This window comes from Bubalus kerabau, chromosome X (assembly GCF_029407905.1).
Source record: "Bubalus kerabau isolate K-KA32 ecotype Philippines breed swamp buffalo chromosome X, PCC_UOA_SB_1v2, whole genome shotgun sequence".
NCBI classification, from domain to species: domain Eukaryota; kingdom Metazoa; phylum Chordata; class Mammalia; order Artiodactyla; family Bovidae; genus Bubalus; species Bubalus kerabau.
In genome coordinates, this window is record NC_073647.1 from 112429639 (window position 1) to 112449371 (window position 19733).

Sequence of the window (19733 nt, forward strand, 5' to 3'; positions counted from 1 at the left end):
CATCCATACTGCACCAATGATAAAGCATCTAGGTTAATTGAGAAAAGATTCTCCACAATGAGGGACACCCAGAGAGGTTCGCTGAGTTACATGGAGAAGAGAAGAGGGCAGAGCAAGATAGAGGCGACCAGGAGGAGAAGAGAGGGCATCAAAAGGGGAGAGAGCTATCTAGCCAGTAATCAATTCCCTATGTGCTCTCCACTGTCTGGAGTACCCAGAGAGGTTCACAGAGTTATGTAGAAATGAGAAGAGGAAGGAAGGAGATAGAGATGACCAAGAGGAGAAGATGGGGAGTCAAAAGGAGAGAGACAGATCTAGCCAGTAATCAGTTCCCTAAGAATTCTCCACAGCCTGGTATACCAAAAGAGATTCACAGTGTTGGGTAGAGAAGAGAAGGTAGAGGGAAGAGATGGAGATGACCTTCATTTAGCTGTGGGGCTCATCCTAACAGCTTCGAGCCATCTGGGCAGATAAGAACTTGGTGTTCCCTCTTCTCACATCATGTATATCAGAGATCCCTAAGTGCCAGCTCCCAGGCCTGCACAGAGCTCACAAATGTGTCTTGTTCAACCCCAATCAGGCACAATAGTAACCGTCTGCACAAGTTGTCTCTCAACAGAAGGTCCTGATAAGATGCAGACAAAGTGCTGCCAGACTGGAAGAACTCAGGAGGGGCACGATCTTATCTTGAGTTATAAGTCAGCTTTTTCACTTTCCTTTTTCACCTTCATCGAGAGATCTTTAGTTCCTCTTCACTTTCTGCCATAAGGGTGTGTCATCTGCATATCTGAGGTTATTGATATTTCTCCCAGCAATCTCAATTCCACCTTGTGCTTCATCCAACCCAGCATTTCACTTGATGTACTCTGGATATAAGTTAAATAAGTGGGGTGACAATATACAGCCTTGACATACTCCTCTCCTAATTTGGAAGCAGTCCACTGTTCCATATCTGGTTCTAACTGTTGCTCCTTGCCCTGCATACAGTTTTCTCAGGAGGCAAGTAAGAGGTTCTGGTATTCCCATTTCTTGAAGAATTTTCCACAGTTTGTTGTGATTCACACAGTCAAAGGCTTTAGTGTAGTCACTGAAACAAAAGTAGATGCTTTTTCTGGAATTCTCTTGGTTTCTATGATCCAATGGATGTTGGCAATTTGGTCTTGGTTTCTCTGACTTTTCTAAATCCAGCTTGAACATCTGGAAGTTCTTGATTCACATACTGTTGAAACGTTGCTTGGAGAATTTTGCACATTACTTTGCTTGTGTGTGAAGAGGTACATTAGATAATGACAAAAGTGTGTAGCTGCCAGGAAGACCTAGCAGTCCTAAATGGGTACAAACCAACAATAGAACTGTAAAATATGTAGGACAAATCTGTTAGAATCAAAAGAGGAGAGAGACAAAGCCACAGTTATAGCTGAAGCCTTTAACATACGTCTCTCACTTGACAGAACTAGACAGAAAATCAGCAAGGGTATAGAGCTCTTACAACATCATCAATGACAGAATCTAATTAACGTTTATAGAACACTCCACTCAACAACAGGATATGCATACTTTTCAAGTGTTCATGGAACATATACCAGTATAGATAGATGATATTCTGGGATATAAAAAAATTATACAGAGTGAAGTAAGCCAGAAAGAAAAACACCAATACAGTATACTAATGCATATATATGGAATTTAGAAAGATGGTAATGATAACCCTGTATGCGAGACAGCAAAAGAGACAAAGATGTATAGAACAGTCTTTTGGACTCTGTGGGAGAGGGCGAGGGTGGGATGTTTTGGGAGAATGGCATTGAAACATGTATAATATCATATAAGAAACAAATCGCCAGTCCAGGTTCAATGCAGGATACAGGATGCTTGGGGCTGGTGCACTAGGATGACCCAGAGGGATGGTATGGAGAGAGAGGTGGAGGGGGCTTCAGGATGGGGAACACGTGTACACCCATGACAGATGCATGTTGATGTATAGTAAAAATAATACAATATTGTAAAGTAATTAGCCTCCAATTAAAATAAATAAATTTAAATTAAAAACTAATAATAAAAGGAAATAAAATGAGGTTAAAGTTGATAAATAAATAAATATTAAAAATTAACAAATTTAAAGAATGGAAGTACAGAGTGTTTTCTCTGACATTAATAAATTCAAAATAGAAATCAGAAAAAAAGTACCAAGGAAGTCTGTAAGTATTTGAATTATATAAAAAACACTTCTAAAATAATGCATGTTTTAAAGATGAAGCCTCAAGGGAACTAAAAATACATGGAAAATATTGAAAACTCAGAAGTGACCACAGGACTGGAAAAGGTCAGTTTTCATTCCAATCCCAAAGAAAGGCAATGCCAAAGAATGCTCAAACTACCGCACAATTGCACTCATCTCACACGCTAATAAAGTAATGCTCAAAATTCTCCAAGCCAGGCTTCAGCAATATGTGAACCGTGAACTTCCTGATGTTCAAGCTGGTTTTAGAAAAGGCAGAGGAACCAGAGATCAAATTGCCAACATCCGCTGGATCATGGAAAAAGCAAGAGAGTTCCAGAAAAACATCTATTTCTGCTCTATTGACTATGCCGAAGCCTTTGACTGTGTGGATCACAACAAACTGTGGAAAATTCTGAAAGAGATGGGAATACCAGACCACCTGACTTGCGTCTTGAGATATCTGTATGCAGGTCAAGAAGCAACAGTTAGAACTGGACTTGGAACAACAGACTGGTTCCAAATAGGAAAAGGAGTACATAAAGGCTGTATATTGTCACCCTGCTTATTTAACTTATATGCAGAGTACATCATGAGAAATGCTGGACTGGAAGAAACACAAGCTGGAATCAAGATTGCTGGGAGAAATATCAATAACCTCAGATATGCAGATGACATCACCCTTATGGCATAAAGTGAACAGGAACTAAAAAGCCTCTTGATGAAAGTGTAAGTGGAGAGTGAAAAAGTTGGCTTAAAGCTCAACATTCAGAAAACGAAGATCATGGCATCCGGTCCCATCACTTCATGGGAAATAGATGGGGAAACAGTGGAAACAGTGTCAGACTTTATTTTTTGGGGCTCCAAAATCACTGCAGATGGTGACTGCAGCCATGAAATTAAAAGACGCTTACTCCTTGGAAGGAAAGTTATGACCAACCTAGATAGCATATTCAAAAGCAGAGATATTACTTTGCCAACAAAGGTCCATCTAGTCAAGGCTATGGTTTTTCCAGTGGTCATGTATGGATGTGAGAGTTGGACTGTGAAGAAGGCTGAGCACTGAAGAATTGATGCTTTTGAACTGTAGTGTCGGAGAAGATTCTTGAGAGTCCCTTGGACTGCAAGAAGATCCAACCAGTCCATTCTGAAGATCAGCCCTGGGATTTCTTTGGAAGGAATGATGGTAAAGCTGAAACTCCAGTACTTTGGCCACCTCATGTGAAGACTTGACTCATTGGAAAAGACTGTGATGCTGGGAGGGATTGGGGGCAGGAGGAGAAGGGGACGACAGAGGATGAGATGGCTGGATGGCATCACTGAGTCGATGGACGTGAGTCTGAGTGAACTCCAGGGGTTGGTGATAGACAGGGAGGCCTGGCGTGCTGCGATTCATGGGGTCGCAAAGAGTCGGACATGACTAAGTGACTGAACTGAACTGAACTGAGCGAAAATGAAAATTAAACATATCAAAATGTGTGGGATACCACAAAAGTAGTGGTGAGAGGGAAATATGACCTACAAATACTTACATTAGAACAGAGGAAATACTTCTAATTAATAATTTTAGCTCCCGCCTCAAATAACTAGAAAAGAAGAGCAGAACAAATGTATGGCAGGTAGAATATAGGGAATAATACAAATAAGACCAGATACCAATGATTCAAAACAGGAACAAAACAATAGGGAAATCAATTAAACAGAAAGCTGATCATTTGAAAAATATGCAAAATTGAAAAACCTCTAGCAAAATTAACAGAAAAGAGAGAAGACACAAATTATGGATATCAGGAATGGAACAGAAGCTATCACTACTAAACCCACAGATTTCAAAAGAAGAGCAAGAGAATACTCTGAACAACTCTCAGTTCAGTTCAGTTCAGTTCAGTTGCTCAGTAGTGTCTGACTCTTTGCGACCCCATGAATCGCAGCACGCAAGGCTTCACTGTCCATCACCAACTCACGGAGTTTACTCAGACTCACGTCCATAGAGTTGGTGATGCCATCCAGCCATCTCATTCTCTGTCGTCCCCTTCTCCTCCTGCCCCCAATCCCTTCCAGCATCAGTCTTTTCCAATGAGTCAAGTCTTCACATGAGGTGGCCAAAGTACTGGAGTTTCAGCTTTACCATCATTCCTTCCAAAGAACACCCAGGACTGATCTCCTTCAGAATGGACTGGTTGGATCTCCTTGCAGTCCAAGGCACTCTCAAGAGTCTTCTCCAACACCACATTCTAAAGCATCCATTCTTCGGCACTCAGCTTTCTTCACAGTCCAACTCTCACATCCATACATGACCACTGGAAAAACCATAGCCTTGACTAGACGGACCTTTGTTTTCAAAGTAATGTCTCTGCTTTTCAATATGCTATCTAGGTTGGTCATAACTTTCCTTCCAAGGAGTAAGCATCTTTTAATTTCATGGCTGCAGTCACCATCTGCAGTGATTTTGGAGCCCAGAAAAATAAAGTTTGATACTGTTTCCCCATCTATTTCCCATGTAGTGATGGGGCCAGATGCCATGATCTTCGTTTTATGAATATTGAGCTTTAAGCCAACTTTTTGACTCTCTTCTTTCCCTTTCATCAAGAGGCTTTTTAGTTCCTCTTCACTTTCTGCCATAAGGGTGGTGTCAACTGCATATCTGAGTTTATTTATATTTCTCCTGCCAATCTTGATTCCAGCTTGTGCTTCTTCCAGCCCAGCGTTTCTCATGATATACTCTGCATATAAGCTAAATAAGCAGGATGACAATATACAGCCTTGACGTACTCCTTTTCCTATTTGGAACCTGTCTGTTGTTCCATGTCCAGTTCGAACTGTTGCTTCCTGACCTGCATATAGGTTTCTCAAGACATAGGTCAGGTGGTCTGGTATTCCCATCTCTTTCAGAATTTTCCACAGTTTGTTGTGATTCACACAGTCAAAGGCTTTGGCATAGTCAATAAAGCAGAAATAGATGTTTTTCTTTAACTCTCTTGCTTTTTCCATGATCCAGCTGATGTAGGCAATTTGATCTCTGGTTCCTCTGCCTTTTCTAAAATCAGCTTGAAAATCTGGAAGTTCACAGTTCACGTATTGCTGAAGCCTGGCTTGGAGAATTTCGAGCATTACTACTTTACTAGCGTATGAGATGAATGCAATTGTGTGGTAGTTTGAGCATTCTTTGGCATTGCCTTTCTTTGGGATTGGAATGAAAACTGACTTTTTCCAGTCCTGTGGTCACTGCTGAGTTTTCCAAATTTGCTGGCATATCCAGTGCAGCACTTTCACAGCATCATCTTTCAGGATTTGAAATAGCTCAACTGGAATTCCATCACCTCCACTAGCTTTGTTCATAGTGATGCTTTCTAAGGCCCACTTGACTTCACATTCCAGGATGTCTGGCTCTAGGTGAGTGATCATACCATCATGATTATCTTGGTTGTGAAGCTCTTTTTTTGTACAGTTCTTCTTTGTATTCTTGCCAGCTCTTCTTAATATCTTCTGCTTCTGTTAGGTGCATACCCTTTCTGTCCTTTATCGAGCCCATCTTTGCATGAAATGTTTCCTTGGTATCTCTAATTTTCTTGAAGAGATCTCTCGTCTTTCCCATCCTGTTGTCTTCCTCTATTTCTTTGAATTGATAGCTGAGGAAGGCTTTCTTATCTCTTCTTGCTATTCTTTGGAACTCTGCATTTAGATGCTTATATCTTTCCCTTTCTCCTTTGCTTTTCGCTTCTCTTCTTTTCACAGCTATTTGTAAGGCCTCCCCAGACAGCCATTTTGCTTTTTTGCATTTCTTTTCCATGGGGATGGTCTTGATCCCTGTCTCCTGTACAATGTCACATACCTACATCCATAGTTCATCAGGCACTCTGTCTATCAGATCTAGTCCCTTAAGTCTATTTCTCACTTCCACTGTATAATCATAGGTGATTTGATTTAGGTCATACCTGAATAGTCTAGTGGTTTTCCCTACTTTCTTCAATTTAAGTCTGAATTTGGCAATAAAGAGCTCATGATGTGAGCCACAGTCAGCTCCCAGTCTTGTTTTTGCTGACTATATAGAGCTTCTCCATCTTTGGCTGTAAAGAATATAATCTGAACAACTCTAGCTGTGTAAATTAAAGAAATTACATGAAATGGAGAAATTCTCAAAAAAAAAAAAAAACACTACCATAACTATTCCAATATAGAATAGATAAATTGAATAACCCTGAAACTATTTAGAAAATTAAAAATTTTTAATTTAATTTTGAAACTCCCCAAACGAGAACTTCCATGCCCATTTGCTTTCACTGGAAAAGTCTACCAAATGGTTAAACAGAATTAACCTCAACTCTTAACAGTCTCTCCAGAAAGCAGAATTGGAAAGAACACTTTTCCATTTATTTTATGTCTTAATTTTATGTCTTTTACATCTTAATTTTATGTCTTAATGTCCTGATACCAATTTCAGGTAAAGAGAGTACAAGGAAATTACAAACTAAAATCTTCCATGGTTATAGATGTAAAAATCATCATCAAAGTATTAACAAATAGAATTCAACTATATATAAAAAGAAATGACCCCATGACCATAAGAGATTTATTCTAGAGATGCAAGGTTAATTTGTTATTAAAAAATCAATCAATGTTACATATCATTTTAAAAGGCTAAGCAAGAAAAATATCATGATTATGTCCAGAAATACAGATAAAACACTTGACAAAATTCAGCACATATTTATGATAAAATCTCTTAAAAAACTATGAGTCGGGGAGGGGGATGGTGGGAGTACTTTCTCAACTTGATAAAATACATCTGCAAATAGCCTTTGGCTAGCTAACATTACACTTGTGAAAAAACGAATGCTGTCCCACTTAGATCATGAGCAAAGCAAGGATGTCCACTCTCAGCACTGCTAGTCAATATAGCTCTAGAGGTTAGACAAGAAAGTAAATTAAAGACATACAATATGGAAAGAGAAATAAAACTGTTCTTGTTTTCAGATAACGTGATTTGGAATGTAGGAAATCCTGATAAGTCAATAACAAAACAAACTCCTATGTCTAATAAGTGAGTCAACAAGATTGCAAAATTAAGATCAGCACTATAAATAGCAATATGCATGTGGAAACTATGTTTACAAAGTATGAAACCACTTACAAGTATTCAGAAGCATGAAATACCTAAGTTTGACAAAGATTTAACCAAAAATGTATAGCACTTTTTGCTGAAAACTACAAAATGCTAATAAAAGAAATCAAAGGAGATTTGAATAGAAGGACACTGTATTCAGGGTTTAGAAGATGAGTCAATATAATAAAGACACAAATCCTCCCAAATCAATATACAACTTTAACAAAATTCCCACCAAAATCCAAGAAAGATTTTTGGTAGATATAGACAAAATTATTCTAAAATGTATATGGCAAGGCAAAAGAACTAGAATAGCTAAAAGAATCTTGAGATATAAAAATAAAGTGGTAGAAATCACACTTCCTGGTTTCAAAACATATTACATAGCTACAGTGATTAAAACTGGGTGATATCAGCAAAGGGACAGACATATAGATAATTGGAACAAAATTGAGAAGCCAGAAATTGACCCATAGAAGTATAGCCAAGTGATTTTTGACAGGTGAAAAAGTAATCCAACAAAGGAAGGACAGTCTTTGCAACAAACGGTGCTGAAGCCATTGCATATCCATAAGCAGGATAGACCACTGCTAAGAGGTAACTGTAGTACCATCAAAAGCCGTAATAATACAGCTGTCCCTCCACTAAAGGATGGGCCAGGCTCCCCGCCCCCCAACCCCGAGAAAATGACTTTAGAAATAACAGTAAATAACTCTGCTTCCCTCTCATAATAAGGAGTCAGCCCTTCTGCTCCTTAGTTGGGGTCTGCAGTCCTTGGCATTTCTTGCCACAGTGGACAATAGAAAAAGGCTCCAAACACCTTGGACTGTGACTACCCTGGGCCTCATACCCAAAGGACAAAGTTGCCATTTTGCTGATGACAGTCCTCCTCCTGAAGGAGAGAAAATACCATGGTGCTTTGAGGAAGCCTTTGTGCCTTTGATTTTCCAAATCCAGGCAACATTTTAACTGTGACCCCACCAGGTGAAAACCTTTGGTTTATTTTTATTTAATCTGGGATTACAGTGTATCCTGCCCAACAACTTGGAGTTGTCTATAAGCAATATTGGACATGGATGGAAGACATGGAGGAGGAAGGATTAGATAAAAGGCACTCACCCAAGCAGGGAAATGTATGCTATGTTGATTTATACAAAGTGTCAATGAGAGAGACCTCTTACCCCTGATTTCTCACCCCTGATTTTAGTACTAATTGCTAGTATCTTAACTGAATAGATTACAAATTAGAAAGGCTTGAGCCAGCCCTATAAAATTCCACTATTCTTATGCTAATGATTATTATAATCTTAGTAAGTGGTAATATACCTTGCTTCTCATGCTAGTACATGTGCACACATGCATACACATACATTATACATACATTGTACCCATTGTAGACTCTTTATAACAAAGTTTAAACCACTATGGTAAAGGAGATAGCCATAACAGAAGAGATGGGCAGTGTGGGCAGGGAGAGGTACTATTTGTTGACTGCCCACCATGTGCCGTATACTCTGCTTGGGAACTTTTCCTGTCTTAGCTCATTTAACCCTTACCATGCAACCTGTGAAAGTTAAGTGCTGTTATTATTCCTGTTTTACTTATGAGGAGACCAGGGTTGAGAGAAGTAAAATAAGATAATCAGATTATATCACTCTCCTGCTGCTTAAATTTCTATAACAATTATCCCTTCTCCAGAAGATAAATGTACTAACTCCTTATCTCAGTCCCCAGGCTGTATTCTGGCAACTTCCCTACCTTCATCACAGACACTTTCTCCCCCTATACACACACCTCTTGCAGTAGATGTTCCAGCCACACTGACCTTTTTTCAGTTCCTCTAATGTGTCATGTCCTTTTCAGTTCCAGGGCCATTGCTAATAGTATTCTCTCTGCCTGAAATACTCTACTCAGTGTCTATCTGCTACCCACCAGCTACGTCCTACATATTCTCCAGGTCTTAGCTTAGATGTCACATTCTCAGGTTCTCAAGGAAGCTTCCCCTGACTGCCCCCTTGACTATGGTGCCCCTCAGAATATGTTAGAACCCTTTGGTGTGTCCTTCCATTGTAATCTGCATCTCATCCATATTATTCATCACTTTGTTTTACACATGTTCAGGGTCTATTTTCCTCATTAGAGGAAGCTTCTTCTCCACAGACTGTCCTGTTTCTCCACTCTATCTCTAGCAGCTAGTACAGTGGCTGGCATGTGATAGACGTTCCGTAAGTATTTGTTGAATGAATGTATCATTAAGCCCTCTATAATTGGTACAGAATCAGTGCACAATGAATACAATTAAACTATAAATATAGTTGTTATTCATAATGTCTAAGGGCAAATAGCTAGTCAGAGGCAGAATTAGGAATTATTCTCTATCTGAATCTAAAGCTAATGTTCCTTTCATAATATGGTTCTGCACAAATGGGTTCTAGGCCCAGCACTGCCACAGACTGGCTGTATGAATCAGAGTGAGGCACTGTATCACTCTGAATCTCAGTTATCCCTTTTGTAGATTGACGTAGGGATAGTGAAATTTAGAGTGCTCTATATATCATCTCAATTCAGTTCAGTCGCTCAGTTCAGATCAGATCAGATCAGTCGCTCAGTCGTGTCCAACTCTTTGAGACCCCATGAATCGCAGTACGCCAGGCCTCCCTGTCCATCACCAACTCCCGGAGTTCACTGAGACTCACGTCCATCGAGTCAGTGATGCCATCCAGCCATCTCATCCTCTGTCGTCCCCTTCTCCTCTTGTCCCCAATACCTCCCAGCATCAGAGTCTTTTCCAATGAGTCAACTCTTCTCATGAGGTGGCCAAAGTACTGGAGTTTCAGCTTCAGCATCATTCCTTCCAAAGAAATCCCAGGGCTGATCTCCTTCAGAATGGACTGGTTGGATCTCCTTGCAGTCCAAGGGACTCTCAAGAGTCTTCTCCAACACCACAGTTCAAAAGCATCAATTCTTCAGTGCTCAGTCTTCTTCACAGTCCAACTCTCACATCCATACATGACCAGAGGAAAAACCATAGCCTTGACTAGACGAACCTTTGTTGACAAAGTAATGTCTCTGCTTTTGAATATGCTATCTAGGTTGGTCATAACTTTCCTTCCAAGCAGTAAGCGTCTTTTAATTTCATGGCTGCAGTCACCATCTGCAGTGAGTCACTCAGTCATGTCCAGCATTTTGCGATCCAATGGACTACAGCACGCCAGTCTTCCCTGTCCATCACCAGCTCCTGGAGTTTGCTCAAACGTGTTTCTCGAGTTGGTGATGACATCCAACCATCTCATCTTCTGTGGTCCCCTTTTCCTCCTGCCTTCAATCTTTCCCAGCATCAGGGGCTTTTCCATGAGTCAATTCTTCATATCAGGTGGCCAAAGTATTGTAGCTTCAGCTTCCGTTCTTCCAATGAACATTCAAGATTGATTTCCTTTAGGATTGACTGGTTTAATCTCCTTGAAGTCCAAGGGTCTCTCAAGAGTCTTCTCCAATACTGCAATTCCAAAGCATCAATTCTTTGGCATTCAGCTTTCTTTATGGGCCAACTCTCACATCCATACATGACTACTGGAAAAACCATAGCTTTGACTAGACAGACCTTTGTTGACAAAGTAATGTCTCTGCATTTTAATACGCAGTCTAGGTTTGTCAGAGCTTTTCTTCCAAGGAGCAAGCACCTTTTAATCTCATGGCTGCAGTCACCATCTGCCGTGATTTTGGAACTCAAGAAAATAAAGTCTGTCACTGTTTCCATTGTTTCCCAATCTATTGCCATTGAAGTGTTGGGACCAGATGCCATCATCTTTATGTTTTGAATGTTGAGTTTTAAGCCAGCTTTCTCATTTTCCTCGTTCACTTTCATCAGGAGGCTCTTTAGTTCCTCTTTGCTTTCTGACAAAAGGGTGGAGTTATCTGCATATCTGAGGTTATTGATATTTCTCCCAGCAATCTTGATTCCAGCTTGTGCTTCCTCAGTCTGGCATTTGCATGATGTACTTTGCATATAACTTAAATAAGCAGAGTGACAATATACAGCCTTGACGTACTCCTTTCCCAATTTGGAAGCAATCCATTGCTGCATATCTGGTTCTAACTGTTGCTTCTTGACCTGCATATATGTTTCTCAGGAGGCAAGAAAGGTGATCTGGTATTTCCATCTCTTAAAGAATATTCCAGTTTGTTATGATCCACATAGTCAAAGGCTTTAGTGTAGTCAGTGCAGCAAAAGTAAATTGTTTTTTCCAGAATTCTTTTGCTTTTTCTTTGATCCAATGAATATTGGCTATTTGATCTCTGGTTCCTCTGCCACTTATAAATCTGGCTTGTACATCTGGAAATACTCAGTTCACATACTGTTGAAGCCTTGCTTGGAGAATTTTGAGCATTACTTTGCTAGCACATGAGATGATTGCAATTGTGCGGTAGTTTGAACATTCTTTGGCATTGCCTTTTTTTGGGATTGGAATGAAAACTGACCTTTTCCAGTCCTGTGGGAACTGCTGAGTTTTCCAAATTTGCTGGCATGTTGAGTGTAGCACTTTCTCAGCATCATCTTTTAGGGTTTTAAATAGCTCAGCTGGAATTCTATCACCTCCACTAACTTTGTTCATAGTGATGCTTCCTAAGGCCCACTTAACTTCACACTCCAGGAGTCGGGCTCTAGGCGAGTGATCATACCATCGTGGTTATCTGGGTCATTAAGATATTTTTTGTGTAGTTTTCTGTGTGTTCTTGCCACCTCTTCTTAATACCTTCTGCTTCTGTTAGGTCCATACCATTTCTGTCCTTTATTATGCCCATCTTTGCATGAAATGTTCCCTTGGTAGCTCTAATTTTCTAGAAGAGATCTCTAGTCTTTCCCATTCTGTTGTTTTCCTCTATTTCTTTGCATTGATCACTGAGGAAGGCTTTCTTATCTCTCCTTGCTATTCTTTGAAACTCTGCATTCAGATGGATATATCTTTCTTTTTCTCCTTTGCCTTTTTCTTCTCTCTCTCTCTTTTTTTTTTTTTTTTTTTTTTTTTTTTGACAATTTATAGGGTCTTCTCAGACAACCTTTTTGTATTTCTCTTTCTTGGGGGTGGTTTTGACCACAGCCTTCTGTAAAATGTTATGAACCTCCATTCATAGTTCTTCAGGCACTCTATCAAATCTTATCCCTGGAATTTATGTGTCACTTCCACTGTATAATCATAAGGGATTTGATTTTGGTCATTCCTGAATAGTGTAGTGGTTTCCCCTACTTTCTTCAATTTAATTCTGAATTTTGCAATAAGGAATTCATGATCTGAGACACAGTCAGCACCCAGTCTTGTTTTTGCTGACTATATAGAGTTTCTACATCTTTGGATGCAAAGAACGTAATCAGTCTGATTTGGGTGTTGACCATCTGGTGATGTCCATGTGTGGAGTTGTCTCTTGTATTGTTGGAAGAGGGTGTTTTCTATGACCAGTGCATTCTCTTGTCCAAACTCTGTTAGCCTCTGTCCTGCTTCATTTTGTATTCCAAGGCCAAACTGCCTTTGATTGAGTCTCTCCTGCAGAGTCACGGATCAGCAGTGGCCACCATGGGGATAGGGGCTCTGGCTGCAGCAAACCTAGAAGGTGCTGTGTGTGGCATAACTCTTCTTGAAGAAGGTTGCCTTTAGCCCCGTCATAGAGCCACCAAGCAGATGGCCCACAAACTGTAAAACAATTATATCAAAGAAGTTCTCACACTGTTGCAAAAGTTGTAGGGCCCACAACAGATTCCCCAACCTGGATTTCTGGCAAAGGGACTGAGACTCTAGGGAGCCCTGAGTAATCTAGTGGAAAAGAATAGAAGTGTAGATGTGAGGGGCTCCAAATAGTGGATTAATCGACAAGGAAAAACCATTATCATCCCTCTGTAAGGTAGTTGAGCAGATATCCCAAGAACACTCAATATGTTTATTATGCCCTTTAGCCTGGTAACTCCCATCAGGCCATGTGGAGTAGTGGGTGGCATTAGAGAGCCCTGAGTTCAAACGCCAACATCCCATTTACTAGCTCTCTTGTCTTGGGCAACTTACCATCCCGAACCCCCAATTTACTTTTTTACAAATGGGATAATAATATCCATCCTTTTAACCTTTCCTAAGGTAAAAGCAATATAATAACTTGAAAAGAAATTTTTGAATATTGAAAGGAAAAAATCCCCCTATCATCAGCTACCCACTAGCATAATTCTTTCTGTGGTTCTGTGCCATTGAGGATCACTTTTTGAGGCAGGAGCCACAGGCAGTGTTAATAAAGGAGAGAGAATGAAGACAGAAACAGGCTGAGGTCAGAGGCCAGGGTGTGGATCAAGAATAACCATGGGATGGATGGACTGAGGCAGATAAGAAAGCCAGCTAGAGAGGTAGAATAAAGGAGATACCTAATCTGAGTAATAGAAAATGGTTAGACAGAACTTGAGAACCAGAAAGTAGAGAGCAAGTTGGAGGACAACAGTGTGCCCTGGAGTGGCTTCCTTCCTAAATTTTAAGGCTCTTTCACTTAGGCAGGCTTCAGTGGTCCCAAAGAGCCTTGAAACTGTACTCTTGCCAATTTTGTTTAGTCACATGCACATGTATTTTGAAATTGCATCTTAGTGTATATACGTTTTAATTTTTTTACTGAGTATCTTCAACATTTTCTGGTCACAAGTCTTAATAATGATTCTTCTTTTTAGTATCTGCCAAACAGTCCAATTTCACTTGTAGTCCAGAAAACATATCCATGTGTATTAACTTTTTGCTTCCTTAACTTATTTCCTTAGAATAAAGTGGGATTACTGAGCACAATGGTATGCATCTGTGAATTAACAACCAGAAATAGGCTTTATTTTTCTAAGGAAAGAAATGAACTGCAGTTCTTCCCATCCCCTGCCTCTTCTGGAACTGATGAGGAGACCCTATAGAGTTGTGTGCTCCAATATGAGAGCCATTATTCCCATGTGACTGTTAAAATTTAATTTTAATTGATTAATTAAAATTAAACAAAATTCAAAATTCAATTCCTCACTTGCATTAGCCATATTTTGAATGCTCAGTAGCTACATGAAACAGAAGACATTAAGAAGACATGGCAAGAATACACAGGCGAATGGTACAAAAAAGATCTTAATGACCCAGATAACTATGATGGTGTGATCATTTACCTAGAGCCAGACAACTTGGAGTGTGAAGTCAAGTGGGCCTGAGGAAGCATTACTACAGAAAAAGCTAGCGGAAGTTATGGAATTCCAGCTGAGCTATTTCAAATCCTAAAAGATGATGCTGAGAAAGTGCTGCATTCAATATGCCAGCAAATTTGGAAAACTCAGCAGTGGCCAAAGGACTGGAAAAAGTCAGTTTTCATTCCAATCCCAAAGAAAGGCAATGCCAAAGAATGTTCAAACTACTGCACAATTGTACTCATTTCACATACTAGCAAGGCAATGTTCAAAATCCTTCAAGCCAGGTTTCAACAGCATGTCAACCGAGAACTTCCAGATGTACAAGCTGAATTTAGAAAAGGCAGAGGAATCAGAGATCAACTTACCAACATCTGATGGGCCATAGAAAAAGCAGCGGAATTCCAGGAAAAAACATCTACATTTGCTTCATTGACTATGCTAAAGCCTTTGACCATGTAGATCACAAGAAACTGTGGAAAATCCTTAAAGGGATGGGAATACCAGGCCACCTTACCTGCCTCCTGAGAAACCTGTGTAAGGAGAAGAGACAACAGTTAGAACTGGACATGGAACAATGTACTGGTTCCAGATTGGGAAAGGAGTAGGTCAAGGCTGTATGTTATCACCCTCCTTATTTAACTCACATACAGAGTACGTCATGGGAGATGGCAGATTGAATGAAGCTCAAGCTGGAGTCAAGATTTCCAGGAGAAATACCAACAACTTCAGATATGCAGATGACACCACCCTAATGGCAGAAAGCAAAGAAGAACTAAAGAGCCTCTTGCTGAAAGTGAAAGAGGAAAATGAAAATGCTGGCTAAAAACTAAATATTCATAAAACTAAGATCATGGCATCTACCACTTCATGGCATATAGAAGGGAGAAAAGTGGAAGCAGTGGCAGGTTTTATTTACTTGGGCTCCAAAATCACTGTGGATGGTGACTGGAGCCATAAAATTAAATGACACTTGTCTTTTAGAAGGAAAGCTATGACAAACCTAGTCAGTGTATTAAAAAACAGAGACATTACTTTGCCAACAAATATCCATATAGTCAAAGCTATGGTTTTCCAGTAGTCATGTATGGATGTGAGATTTGGAATATAAAGAAAGCTGAGCACTGAAGAATTGATGCTTTTGAACTGTGATGTTGGAGAAGACTCTTGAGAGTCCCTTTGACTGCAAGGAGATCAAACCAGTCAATCCTAAAGGAAATCAACCTTGAATATTCATTGCAAGGACTGATGGTGAAGCTGAAGCTCCAATACTTTGGCCACCTAATGCGATCTTACTGATTGGAAAAGACCCTGATGCTGGTAAAGATTGAAGGCAGGAGGAGAAGGGGACAAGAGAGGATGAGACGGTTGGATGGCATCACTGATTCAATAGACATGAGTTTGAGCAATCTCCGGGAAATAGTGAAGAAGATGGAAACCTGGCGTGCTGCAGTCCATGGGGTCATAAGGTGTCAGACATGGCCGAGGGACTGAACAATAACAAAGCTACATGTGCTTGGTGGCCACTGTATTATAAAGCATAGGTACAGAAGATTTCCTCCATTGTAGAAAATGTATTGGGTAGTGCTTATCTAGAGTTTTTTTTGTTTTGTTTTGTTTTGTTTTGTTTTCCGGATGTTGTGTTATGAGACTTTCCTGTTCATTGGGACTGTTTAGCATTTCTGTCCCATGTCCATTAAATGCTAGTGGTACTCTCCCTTAAATTAATCTACCAGCTAAAACCTGACCCACATTTGCGAATGTTCCATCAAGGAACTCAATCACCCACATTTGAGACTCACTGAGCTTTTATGTTAGAAGAATCCCCTACCTTTGTGGGCATATCTTCAGGTTGCTTCTGCCTAAAGAGAGGGAAACTTAGAAAGATGACTTAACAAGATAGCCCTGGCTCAGGGCCTAACTCTGTACTCCATTCTCCCTTTCCTTCCTCCTCCTGCTGATCTGTTTCCTCCATTTGGGGGACTGCAGGAACAAGACCCTGCAGATGGAAAAGATCAAAACCCGTTTGAAGGCTGAGTTTGAGGCCCTTGAATCAGAGGAGAGGCACCTGAAGGAATACAAGCAGGAGATGGACCTCCTGCTACAGGAGAAGATGGCCCATGTGGAGGAACTCCGACTCATCCACGCTGATATCAATGTGGTATGTGGCTGGCTGCCTGAAGTCTATTTCTGGGCACTTTGCGGAGGAATAGGCTGTAGTGAGTGCTGTGACCTCTCCTCAAGACGTGACTGTGGCCAACTTAGGGGAGTAGACATCAGGCTGTGGTGAAATGGAAGAATCTAGGAGTTCTGAGATCCAGCCCTGGTTCTGTCACTGATTGACTGTGTATCACTGGACAAGTTCCTTCTCTCTGGGCCTCATTTTCCCTCTCTGTGCCATGAGAGGGATTCAGCCACTTCTGAGATCTTATTCAGCTCTGATGTGCTCTGATTCTGGGAGTCTGGGAGTTGAGAGCTAGCCTTGGAGAAAAGCAGAGCAGGCAGATGCCTCTGATGGTGGGGTTGGGTGGGGGGACTGAGCAGGCAGATGCCTCTGGGGTCCAACTTAAATTTAGGGCTCCAAAGCTTTCAACTAGGCCAAACAAATCATCTTTGCCAGCCTACCAAGCTGGGGCTCCCTCATTTGAGTATCTCTTTTGGAGACTGTTAGAATGCGGGGAATGAACTGACTGCTAAGGTGACAGGTTTCCCACTTTTTAGAGTTATTAAAGCATAGTCTGGATGATCACCTGTCTGGGCAATGGTATTGGTGATTCCTTCACCAGGAGGGAGATTGGAGGTGCTGATCTGTAAGGCTCTTCCCAACCCTTAGAGCCTATGATAATGAGAAATAGTTTTGTTTTGTTTTTAAATTACATTTGAAGGAGCTAAGTTTCCATTCTTGGGAAACTCATTTATCTGGCAATATTTCTTTCCTGATATTGCCAGGCCTAGGATCTTAAAGAAAATATGAATGCAATTTGGATAATAGTTACTTGGGATTTTCTGTGTCACAAGATCACAGGATATGAGGGTCTTATTAAGAGTTGGTAGTTCTGCTACCAGCTAACCAAGCATAGAGAAAAAACAAGATATGAATCACAAAGGGGCTGAAAATCTGGACCAGTGGATCTCAAACTTGAACATGCCTCATAAGTCATCTAGAGGTCCTATTAAAACACAGATTGTTGGACTCCACCCCAGAATCTGATTGCTTATATCTGGGGTGGTACCTGAGAACTTACATTCCTAATGAGTTCCCAGCTGATTCTGCTTATCTGGTAACTGCATTTTGGGAAACACTGATCTAGGAGAAGGGCCACTGGCCTGGGAGACAGAAGCCCTGAGGCTTTTCCTAGACTTTGCTCCTAAGAAGCATTTCTCTGAGAAAGTTCCTTCTTCTCTCTGAGTCTCAATTCTCTGACCTGTAAAATGGTGGTGGTGTGTGTACTACATGAGTTCTAAGGACCATTCCACCTTTAAGGTTCTATATTTGAATGATAATTACCATTTATTGAGCTTTTAGGGGCTTCCCTGGTGGCTCAGCAGTAAAGAATCTGCCTGCCAATGCAGGAGGTGTGGGTATGATCCCTGGGTCAGGAAGATCCTCTGGAGAAGGAAATGGCAACCCACTCCAGTATTTTTGCCTGGGAAATCCCATGGACAGAGGAGCCTGGTAGGCTACAGTCCATAGGGGTAGCAAAGAGTTGGACACGACGTAGCAACTAAACATCAGCAAACAAAACTGAGCCTTTACTCTGTGATAGCCCCTATACTAAGAGCTTATATTAATTCAATCATTGAATCTTCACCAACATTATACGAGGTAGGTACTATTATTATCACCATTACATAGATGAAGAAACTGAAGCTTGACAAGAGTCACAAAGAATATGTGGTGGGTTGAGGAGTTGATCATAGATTGGTCTGGCTCTGGAGCCTGTGCTTTTAACCACTCAGCTGTAGAGCCTCACTGAGAATCTTGGAGTTTTTTTTCTGTGTGCCTACCTCACTCTGTGTTCCAGATGGAAAACACTATCAAACAGTCTGAGAATGACCTAAACAAGCTGCTAGAGTCTACCCGGCGGCTACATGATGAGTATAAGCCACTGAAGGAACATGTGGATGCCCTGCGCATGACTCTGGGCCTGCAGAGGCTCCCTGACCTATGTGAAGAGGAGGAGAAGCTCTCCTTGGAGTAAGCTGCCTACCTCCTGTCCCTGCAACACACACACACATGCACACACACACACGTATGTATATATACACACATAAAGCCTGTCATGGCCCCAGGCCAGTCAGTGGCTGACTTATTGCATTACCTTGGGTAAGTCTCTGTGTTGGGCTGTTAGATGATTAGACTAGAATTACTAGACGGCTTTCAAAGTTCTTTGTGCAGTTTTGAGAATATAGGACTATGTCTATGACTTTATGTGTCTGTGTGTCTGTGACTCTTAAGATCTAGAAGTCAAGTCAAGGTCTACAAGAGGTGTCCAGAAACCTTTGAAAATACAGAAGGGTGAGCTTTCATGGCCTCCAGGGACTAACTTAGAACTTTATCTTAAGATTCACAGTTAAGAATTAGGCTTACTTTAAAGAGAAATAAAGTTCAGTTCAGTAGAAAGAAGCAAACTTCCTTAAGGTAGAGCAGGTTGCCTGTGGAAGTGATGAGCTTCTTATTCCTACAGGTATGTCAGCAGAGGCCTGAGGACACTTAATAGGAATGCTGCAGAGGAACTTGGGATGGAGGGTAGGCAAATGTCCTTTGAGAACTTAGATAGCCCTGTGATTTCTTGATTTTCCTGAGTCTGTCAGAGCCAAGGAGCAGGAAGATTACCTTTCCCAACAGACAGTGGGCCTAGTATGCATAGAGAAGAACCTTGTGCTGGAGAGGGTGCAGGAGCTTTCTACAGTGAGCCACAGCCCAACCCTCTTTATTCTGTAGCATGGAGTCCTTAAGAGGGGTAAGATTATCCTTGCTTTCAGAATGATCCAGCTAGTGTCTCTTTTCTCCAAAGTTACTTTGAGAAACAGAAAGCAGAGTGGCAGACAGAGCCTCAGGAGCCCCCGATCCCTGAATCCTTGGCCGCCGCAGCCGCTGCTGCCCAACAACTCCAAGTGGCTAGGAAGCAGGACACTCGACAGACAGCCACCTTCAGGCAGCAGCCCCCACCTATGAAGGTGAGTGAGCTGTGTATTGACTGTGGAGGAAGCAAGGTATCCTCAAGCAGCCC

At 41.0% G+C, this 19733-nt stretch overlaps 1 protein-coding gene across 3 annotated transcripts in view; it reads left to right on the plus strand.

The window, feature by feature from the left end:
* ZC4H2 (zinc finger C4H2-type containing) overlaps positions 1-19733 on the plus strand; it is a 75939-nt gene that overhangs the window by 33615 nt on the left and 22591 nt on the right. For 2 of the 3 annotated variants that reach the window (XM_055563238.1, XM_055563241.1), the window contains exons 2-4: positions 16489-16660; positions 18525-18697; positions 19518-19680. In XM_055563238.1, coding sequence (XP_055419213.1) covers positions 16489-16660; positions 18525-18697; positions 19518-19680 — 508 coding nt within the window. The remainder of the gene's footprint in view (positions 1-16488; positions 16661-18524; positions 18698-19517; positions 19681-19733) is intronic. The other variant, XM_055563242.1, reaches the window with a different exon arrangement.